General features: G+C 50.4%; 2 protein-coding genes across 5 annotated transcripts; one reads left to right on the top strand and one right to left on the bottom strand.

The window, feature by feature from the left end:
* The first annotated feature begins 1,280 nt into the window (after window positions 1-1,280).
* cdk20 (cyclin dependent kinase 20) lies at window positions 1,281-4,007 on the top strand. Of its 4 annotated transcripts, XM_061765789.1 has the most exons (8): window positions 1,281-1,421; window positions 1,487-1,600; window positions 1,896-2,084; window positions 2,232-2,353; window positions 2,438-2,500; window positions 2,611-2,734; window positions 2,806-2,961; window positions 3,027-4,007. In XM_061765789.1, exons 1-8 carry the CDS (start codon window positions 1,347-1,349, stop codon window positions 3,219-3,221), a joined length of 1,038 nt encoding a protein of 345 aa, XP_061621773.1. In that variant the 5' UTR covers window positions 1,281-1,346; the 3' UTR covers window positions 3,222-4,007. The 4 variants fall into 4 exon arrangements, with proteins under 4 accessions (XP_061621773.1, XP_061621764.1, XP_061621754.1 ...); XM_061765780.1 differs by having other exon boundaries at window positions 2,806-4,007; XM_061765770.1 differs by having other exon boundaries at window positions 2,232-2,500; window positions 2,806-4,007.
* On the bottom strand, window positions 3,734-7,399 carry LOC133474283 (troponin C, skeletal muscle-like). The gene is made up of 6 exons (XM_061765821.1): window positions 7,262-7,399; window positions 6,525-6,576; window positions 5,277-5,420; window positions 4,961-5,075; window positions 4,390-4,526; window positions 3,734-4,283 (listed from the first exon to the last, which is right to left on the bottom strand). Exons 1-6 carry the CDS (start codon window positions 7,262-7,264, stop codon window positions 4,252-4,254), a joined length of 483 nt encoding a protein of 160 aa, XP_061621805.1. The 5' UTR covers window positions 7,265-7,399; the 3' UTR covers window positions 3,734-4,251.
* Window positions 7,400-8,666: the final 1,267 nt, after the last annotated feature.

The raw sequence follows: 8,666 nt of genomic DNA on the forward strand, positions 1-8,666 counted from the left end.
GAGCAACATGGTGTCTTTGTAGATCTAGAGAAAGTACCCAGAGAGGAACTGTGGTACTGCATGCGGAAGTCCGGAGTGGCAGAGAAGTATGTTCGAATAATACAGGACATGTACGAGGGCAGCAGAACAGCGGTGAGGTGTGCTGTAGGTGGGACGGACGAATTTAAGGTGGACGTGGGTCTGCATCAGGGATCAGCCCTGAGCCCCTTCCTTTTTTCAGTGGTGGTGGATAGGCTGACAGATGAGGTTAGACTGGAATCCCCGTGGACCATGATGTTCTGCAGTGAAAGCAGGGAGCAGGTGAGGAACAGTTAGAAAGATGGAGGCATGCACTGGAAAGCAGAGGAATGAAGATTAGCCCAAGTAAGACAGAATATATGTGCATGAATGAGAAGGGTGGTGGGGGAAGAGTGAGGCTACAGGGAGAAGAGAGAACGAGGGTGGAGGACTTGAAATACTTGGGGTCAACCGTCCAGAGCAACGGTGAGTGTGGTCAGGAAGTGAGGAAACGGGTCCAAGCGGGAAGGTGTCAGGTGTGTTATGTGACAGAAGAGTCTCTGCTAGGATGAAGAAAACAGTGGTGAGGCCCGCCATGATGGACGGATGAGAGACAGTGGCACCGAAGAGACAACGGGAAGCAGAGCAAATGAAGATGTTGAGGTTTGCTGGAGGAGTGACCGACCAGGTTGGATAAGATTAGAAATGAGCTCATCAGAGTGACGGCCGAGGTTCGATGTTTTGGAGACAAAAGATTTCGATGGTTTGGACACGTCCACAGGAGAAATAGTGAGTATTTTGGTAGAAGCGGGACGAGGATGGAGCTGCCAGGCGAGAGAGCGAGAGGAAGAGCAAAGAGAAGGTCGATGGATGTCGTGAGGGCACTTGGTGTTGGAGGAGACGGGCTGACATGGAAAAGGACGAGGCGCTGTGGCGACAAGCCCAAAGGAAAAGAAGAAGAAGATCGTTGTTCCCATCCTTTTCAGATACATTGAGGGCACTAATAATAAGGGATCCCTTATGCTCACTACACATTGCAACAGCACTACAAACGGACAAACTAACTAAATAGCGCACTACGTAGTCGGCAGGGAGTGATTTTTAACATAGCCTTCCTCTTCTTCTGCTTCTTCAAACACAAATATATTTGTGAATATTTAAATGAGCGTGAGAAATTCCCCGATGATGCCGCATTGTTAATGTCTGTTCATTTTTATTTCTACAGTGACAGAAGTTATCTGAGCACACTGTCCATATGGAGGAGGTCTAGAAGCTAGACGATCCTCAACAATGAATTGAACTCCTCCAGTCTCGTGAAGCGGCTCCATAAAATGACGGCAGGTGACTAAATGGAGCAGTACAGCATTCTGGGTCGCATCGGGGAAGGAGCGCACGGCATCGTGTTCGAGGCCAAACACGTGGAGGTGATGTGAACAGGAGACTCGGCTTACTCACGAAAACCTTACCATAACGAAACAATGTCAAGCAGACGGGAGAAACGGTGGCGCTGAAGAAGGTGGCTCTCAGGCGTTTGGAGGACGCCATTCCCAACCAGGCCCTGCGGGAGATCAAGGCCCTGCAGGAGATTGAGGACAACCAGCATGTGAGTCGAACTCACTCATACAAGGTTCTCTTGGCTATTTGCAAACTGAGCAAAGCAAACTCTTTTTGGGTACGGAAAGTATTCGGAGCCCCTTAGATCTTTCCAGAGCCATTTGCTCAAATCGTTGAAGTTATTTTCCCCCCACGTTAACAATGTACACACAGCACCCCATATTGACAGGGGGAAACAAACCGCCCCGCAGTTCAAGATGACACCCGACTGGTTCCGATAACAGTTTTGCTGATGTCGGAGCGGCCGCCTCCAAATGTTCTACGCTCACAATCCAACTCCTCAGGTGGTGAGGCTGAAGGACGTCTTCCCGCACGGCACCGGCTTTGTCCTGGTCTTTGACTTCATGCTGTCCGACCTCTCCGAGGTCATCCGCGACGCCCGGCGACCTCTGACCCCGGTGCAGGTCAAAGGTTACATGCTGATGCTTCTGAAGGGTGTGGCCTTCCTGCATCAGAACAACATCATGCACCGAGTGAGCGCCGTCTGCGGTCAAGTAGGACTTCAAATTTGTGTCGATAAAATCCCGTCTCCAAATTGAAGTTAGTTTTTAGCGTAAGCCACAACTAGATCAGATCGATTGATCGTCCAGTCCTCCTCTCAATTGACGGTCTGCCCTCAGGACCTGAAGCCCGCCAACCTTCTCATCAGCTCATCGGGACACTTGAAGATTGCCGATTTTGGTCTGGCTCGCCTCCTCAGCCAGCAAGAGGAGCGACTCTACAGCCACCAAGTGGCCACGAGGTGGCGCCCTCTGCGACCCGGCGCCTTCAAACGTCGCGCCTTTCTTTTTTTCTACATAATCATATCGTTCGCGTGCGTGTCCAGGTGGTATCGTGCTCCTGAGTTGCTGTACGGGGCCAGGAAGTATGACGAGGGCGTCGACCTGTGGTAAGGAAACCATCCACGGTTGGATCGGAAGAGACGCGTTGGTTTTTTGAAGATTTTCAGTTTGAAGTGTCCCGATTGGAACGTGGGAAAAAATCGTTGACATTTTGCAGGGCAGTCGGTTGCATTTTCGGGGAGCTGCTGAACTCGTCCCCTCTGTTTCCCGGTGAGAACGACATCGAGCAGCTGTGTTGTGTCCTCCGGGTGCTCGGGACGCCCACGTGTGACACCTGGCCTGTGAGACACACACGCGCACACGCACACACGAAGCAAGGTAAATGTCATAAGGCTCCTCCATGTCATTTCAGGAGATGGCAGAGTTGCCCGATTACAATAAAATCACCTTCAAGGAGAACCCCGCCATCCCATTAGAGGAGATGGTTCCCGACTCCTGCCCCCACGCCATCAGCCTGCTCTACAACTTCCTGGTTTACCCATCCAAGCGGCGATGCCCCGCCCAGCAGGTGAGAGAGGAGCGAGCTATTGTCCGTCAGACCGCAGACGGATTAACTGGCCGGCGGCCTCGCAGGCTCTCCTCCATCCGTACTTCTTCCGCTCGCCTCTTCCCGCCCACCGCTCGGAGCTGCCCATCCCTCAGAGGGGCGGCGGGCGCCACCCCCACCCGCGGCCGCAGGCGGCGCCTGCCGACTTCTCGGCGGACCTGCCCCTGAGCGACAGCCTGGTACAGCCCGCGCTGCTGCGGGGACACGCCTCTTGCCTGTGATTGGTCCAACCACGTGGATGACGTAAGCTCAGTTCATCTTAAAATACACTGTACGATTTAAAAAATAAATGTTAGTTTTAAATGTGACATATTATGGAAAAATGACTTCTTAATGTATTGTATCCAAATAATTGTGTTTCTGGGGTGTGAAAGTCAACAACCAATGAAATGTTTAGTTCTCTGCCCATTTGCGAAAACGTGTCCGTGAGCGGGCCCTTCTCAACAGTGGGACCGATTAACATAATGACCACGCCCGCTGCGAGTTTCTTAGCCAATCACCCGATAGCTATGCCGGAAGACGATCCAGAGCGAAAGCAGCCAAAGCACTCGAAGAACCGTGAGGTCGACTGGCTCACCGGACGGCCGACGGGTTGCATTGCTTTTGTCACTGATCCTATGTAAACTACTGTATGTATTTGTCAAGCACTCAGTTGAATTACGTTGGAATTTCACCTTTGTGTCACTTACGGTGTGTTGTTTAAAAAAAAATAAATAAAAAAAGGGGGCAAAAAGAAGAAACAACATTATTTTATTGATATTCCTCAAAAAAAACCATTTTACAGATCGTTAATATGACAGACTACAAGTGAGCATGTTGTCAGTTCATTTATTCTCTATTTCTCGACTCAATCGGGTAACTTCTTTGTACAGTGAAGTGGTGTTCAATGGGTTAGGGTTGCTTTTCTACATCTAGAGTAGAGCTTGAAGGAAACCAGGTGGTCGGGGGGGGGGGGGGGTCTTACTGGGCTGTGGTCCGTGAAAGGGAACAGCCGCCGTCGTCCTTTTCAGACTTCATGTCGATACGGCGTCCGTGAGCTGTCTGGATGCGCTAAAGAGTTGAGCCCGTCCGACCGAGAAAGACCCCCATCCTCCTCTTCTCTTCAGGGTGCAAAATCTTTCGGTTTCGGGCGACTGAGGATGGGCACTGAATTGACCGATCCTGGGTGAACAGCGTGAGGGGCTCAGATAAATTCGACCGCGGGGGGGGTTCACAGGGGTGAAGGAGGAACGTCCGCGAGTATGGCTGCTTTTACTGCACGTTCTCCATCATCTTGAGGAATTCTGGTGAGCACAAGACAAACCACGGAAGTCAATAAGTGCCAGAAATCCTCGGTAGCGCTAACGGCTGCGAACGGCGCGTCTCTGTCGTCGTTGCGCGCGCGCGTACCGTCAAAGTCCAGCATGCCGTCGCCGTTCTTGTCGCCGTCCTTCATCAGCTCATCAATCTCGTCCTCCGTGACGGGCTCACCGGTGCTGCGGATGATCAGGGAGAATTCCTCTTTGTCGATGTAGCCGTCAGCGTTCCTGTGCAAAGACGCGTTATTTGTTCAGAAATGCACACCTGCGAATACCAGTGTTGGGAAGTAATGAAGTACAAAATGGTCGACACAAAGTTCTGCCTCAAAGCTCCGCCGGGACCAAGAAACAATAAAAAGTTGTGTCCGGAACCGTGTTTGACCTGGACATTTATTGCAGACGGACTCCTAAACTTTGCCGAAAACCAAAGAGGAGCCTTTGTAAGTGATTTTGAAGACACTGTTAGATGCGTAATGTACATCTAACATGCTAAGTCGGAGTGAGCTGAATGGCGACCCAAAACGGTCATCGTTTAGCATCTCAAATGACGTAGAGCAAAATGAGGCTGTACACTCAGTGCCGACGTTTGCGGTTTCGGATTGGAGTCCATCCCTCATAAATGAGAATCCAATGCACCCGACGCATCGACGGTGCACTCCTACTTGTCAAAAACACGGAAGCACTCCGCCAACTCTTCCTCGCTCTTGCCGGCCTGGTCCTCCTTGAGCAGCCTCACCATCATGACCAAGAACTCCTCGAAGTCGATGGTCCCGCTGCCTGCGAGAAAGGGACATCCTCCATTATTGGACCGGCGAGGTTGAGTCAAAGCGAAGGCTCGCTCGTTGACCTCGATATCGGTCGGAAAGCCGAGCGAAAGGCTGCGTCGAGGTCATTATTTGACAGCGGAGTATTTTCTTTGTTCAGTAGCAAATGAAGGGCGCGGGTTCTTGTTTGATTCCAGCGCTTCTCTTCGCTCACCGTCCTCGTCCACCTCCTCGATGATCTCATCCAGCTCCTCCCTCGTCGGGTTTTGGCCCAGCATCCTCATCACGGTGCCCAGCTCCTTGGTGCTGATGTCGCCGCCGCCGTCGGTGTCGAACATGTCGAAGGCGGCCTTGAACTCTAGAGAGCGAGCGAGACGGTTTGCAACTTGCAATCGTTTCAGTCGTTCAATTCAAAAAGCCCGACTTTTACGTGATCTAGATTCATTCAATATTTCTTGAGATGGTGACTTGTGGGTTTTCGGAAGCTGTCAGTCACAAGCGTCAACGTTTTACACACCCACATAAATCGAGACATTGTGAAATATTTCACTCTTCATCAAGAAAGCTAAACGATATATTCGTTTTGCTTTTGAGCTGCACCTCGAATGTCTAAAATGGGCAAAAACGAAGATTTAGATTTTGAAAAGCCCCTTCAGCCATGCGCTATCGACTGCTAACTGATTTAAATATGCATCTAAAATTGTCATTGAATAATGATCATCATACTTGATCAACTTCCTGGTGCGGTGCACACACTTCCTGACAGTCTTGACACTCTTATTCGCCTTTTTCGAGCCCATCCTCCGCGTATTCGCGGGGAAAAACTAATTGGGAATTTGAAACATTTTTTCATGCCAATTATAATCAGTGTCAATTATTCGCGTGTTTCCACTATTCGCTGTCAAATGGCGGGCGTCCGCTCCGCTATATATATAGATATATATATATATATAGATATTTACAAATATTTGGAGTGATTTCCTTAAAATAAGAAAATCATCTTTCTGGTGCAGCACGGTGGCAAATCCTGTGTGGAGTTTGCATGTTCTCCCCGTGCCCGCTTGGGTGGGTTTTCTCCGGGCACTCCGCTTTCCTCCCGCATTCCCAAAACACGCATGCTAGTTTAATTGACGACTCTAAATTGTCCGTAGGTGTGACTGTGAGCGCGAACGGTTGTTTGTTTGTACGTGCCGTGCGATTGGCTGGCGACCGGTTCAACCCGCCCGATGATAGCCGGGATGGGCTCCGGCACGCCCGCGACCCGCGTGAGGAGAAGCGGCTCCCAAAATGATCTTTCTGGTGCTGTTTTAGGAGTCGGATCCGGCGCTCTGACTGTCCTTCCTGTTATATGCGTGCGTCAAAGGCTTAGGAAACTTATTTGCGCCTAACGACAAGCGGTGGCATTAACTCGTGAGGTGCCCGACAACTCAATATGAAGAGTTTGAAGTGTGATGATGCTTACCAGCCAGCATTTCATCGCTCAGGTAGGAGCGGGCCTCTTGCTGCGCGTCAGTCTGCAAGCAAACATTGTCACTTTTTCTTTTGTCACGGATTCTGCATGTCGACTGTTTCAATTGGATGAAATTTGATGCAAAATGCCGACATGGTCACGTATCCAGTTATGCTCGCGTGTGTACAGTCTTTCGAGAAAATGCGCTTTTTCTTTCTCGACGGCCGTGCGCTTCAGGGAGCGGCGGCAGCGTCTCAAAAAGGCTCGCTGTTGAGCCGGCTGTAAATCAGCTGCGCTATTTCAGGCTCAACACATTAGGCTCGGCCGGATATGGCTTGCAGACATCCAATCCTTGGGAATTTGTCACTTAAGCGGAATCCGTACCTGAGCAGCTGCAGCCCCCCCCCCCCACCTCCAAACCCGGAGGTTCAACATGCGTCAACAAGTTTGCTCAAACGTGACAAGCTGAGGATGTCATGAGTTAGTGGAGTTTGTCCTAATTAGCTCAAACATTCAAACGAGGCAAGACAGTTTTCGAAGCAAAGGAACAGTGATTGGTCAATTAAGCTTGAGTCAAATTTGGTAGAACAATGTGAAAAGTCACGTGATGCGATCATTTTATGGGCTTTCAAATTTTGCATTTTGAAGTAGGAAGTATTTTTTCTCTCCTGTATTTCAGACACGCCTGTTTAATTTAAGCCAAAAGTTATGGCTGCTCGACGGGTCCGTTTTGGAACTGTGTCTCTTACCATGATTGCGGATGAGCTTCCCCCCCCTCGATATCCAAGGAAAAAAAAGCCCCAAAGGAGTGGTCAATCCGCGTGCACCCCGACCGAGAGACTAGACGGCAAGTCAGGCTTCAGACGCACTTTAAGCCGAATGGCCGGGTCCCGCCCCCCAGCTCTTACGGGGCTCCAGATATAGTCTCCTGAACTTTTAGGGTTCTCGGTTGAACCAAGGCAAGCCAATCGCACTTCGGAGGGGAATGCGTCTCGAGGTGGAAGGGCTTGCAAACAGGAACGTTTGAGCTGCGGGTGAAGGGTTAGTGAGCGGAAAATGCAAAGTGACGTGATGAGGCGAAGCGCGAGAGGCAAAAATCGGACGATTTGACTGAAATATGAATAAGTCGAACGTTGGTTCCTCCGGGGATCCTTACCCAAAGCACATATCATGCATGCGTTGCCATCACCAGAGATGCCGTAACAGGACGGGCAACCCAGGCAATTAGCTGGCGCCCTAGGGGACGGCTGACATTTGCTCATATCAATGACAAAACAGTAGACACCGCAACAACGGCATGTGAGCGGTCTGGCGCATATAGGGCCACGTCAGATCTTTTGAGGACAGAGAGATGGCTGATATTGGTCCATATCAAGGACACAACTGGAAACCGCGTAGACCCTGCAATGGCCCGTCAGGATTCGGGAATCTCCCTAATGGGGCCCTCTGCTCGCGGGCTCGTTCATTTTAAGCGGCCTTTGTTTATGTCAATTCCTATATTGAAGAGGTTTCTGGGTCGGCCTCCGCGGCGCCCGGTGGGTCAATAACATTCACATGATAAACAACAAAGCGACAAATGAGGTGTCATTTGCGCATTATCATCATTTTACAGTGACCCTGTTTTGGATCCAGACCTTTAGTTTGGAAAACCGCTTCGGAAACAGTTTGACGCGGGCACGAAGAAGGTTTAAGGTAGCTTATGGGTTTGGTGATGATTATGTTTCAATCGGGGGATGAAACCTGAGACCAGTAGAAGAATGCATCGGGGGTAGCGGTCCCAACCTCACAAAACGCATTAGTCATCTTCAACTGCGCCCTGAATAGTAAGGAGGGAAGGGGGTAGAAAGGCTCGCAGACCAAGTCTGGCGGTCCTTATATGGCGGGCAGGATCTGACGGGTGGCTGAACGGGACGAGATACTCCCAAGGGAGACTTGTGGTTTCAAAAGGGAGGGCGAATCATCATCTCATTTGTGATGTGTCACAAGTGAAGTGTCAGACTGAATGGCTAGCTCGGTTGATGCGCTGTTTAATTCTAGTTTGGCTAACGATCGTGAGCCAGAGGGTGTGCAGGTGTGTACGGGTTAAGGTCTGCTGCCTTCGGAAAAACAGTCACAAATGAATTCACCGGGGGCTATTATGCCTGGAGCGAACAC

Source organism: Phyllopteryx taeniolatus, chromosome 1, assembly GCF_024500385.1.
Source record: "Phyllopteryx taeniolatus isolate TA_2022b chromosome 1, UOR_Ptae_1.2, whole genome shotgun sequence".
NCBI classification, from domain to species: Eukaryota; Metazoa; Chordata; class Actinopteri; order Syngnathiformes; family Syngnathidae; genus Phyllopteryx; species Phyllopteryx taeniolatus.

Excerpts from the sequence above, each read along its gene's own strand:
- cdk20 (XM_061765770.1), top strand. The coding sequence starts at position 1,347 with ATGGAGCAGTACAGCATTCTGGGTCGCATCGGGGAAGGAGCGCACGGC. Across the intron at positions 2,501-2,610 it reads GACGAGGGCGTCGACCTGTG|GGCAGTCGGTTGCATTTTCG; the intron begins GTAAGGAAACCA and ends GACATTTTGCAG. Across the intron at positions 2,735-2,805 it reads CCACGTGTGACACCTGGCCT|GAGATGGCAGAGTTGCCCGA; the intron begins GTGAGACACACA and ends ATGTCATTTCAG.
- LOC133474283 (XM_061765821.1), bottom strand. Across the intron at positions 5,076-5,276 it reads CGAGGAGGTGGACGAGGACG|GCAGCGGGACCATCGACTTC; the intron begins GTGAGCGAAGAG and ends CCTTTCTCGCAG. Across the intron at positions 4,284-4,389 it reads CGGCATGCTGGACTTTGACG|AATTCCTCAAGATGATGGAG; the intron begins GTACGCGCGCGC and ends TGTGCTCACCAG.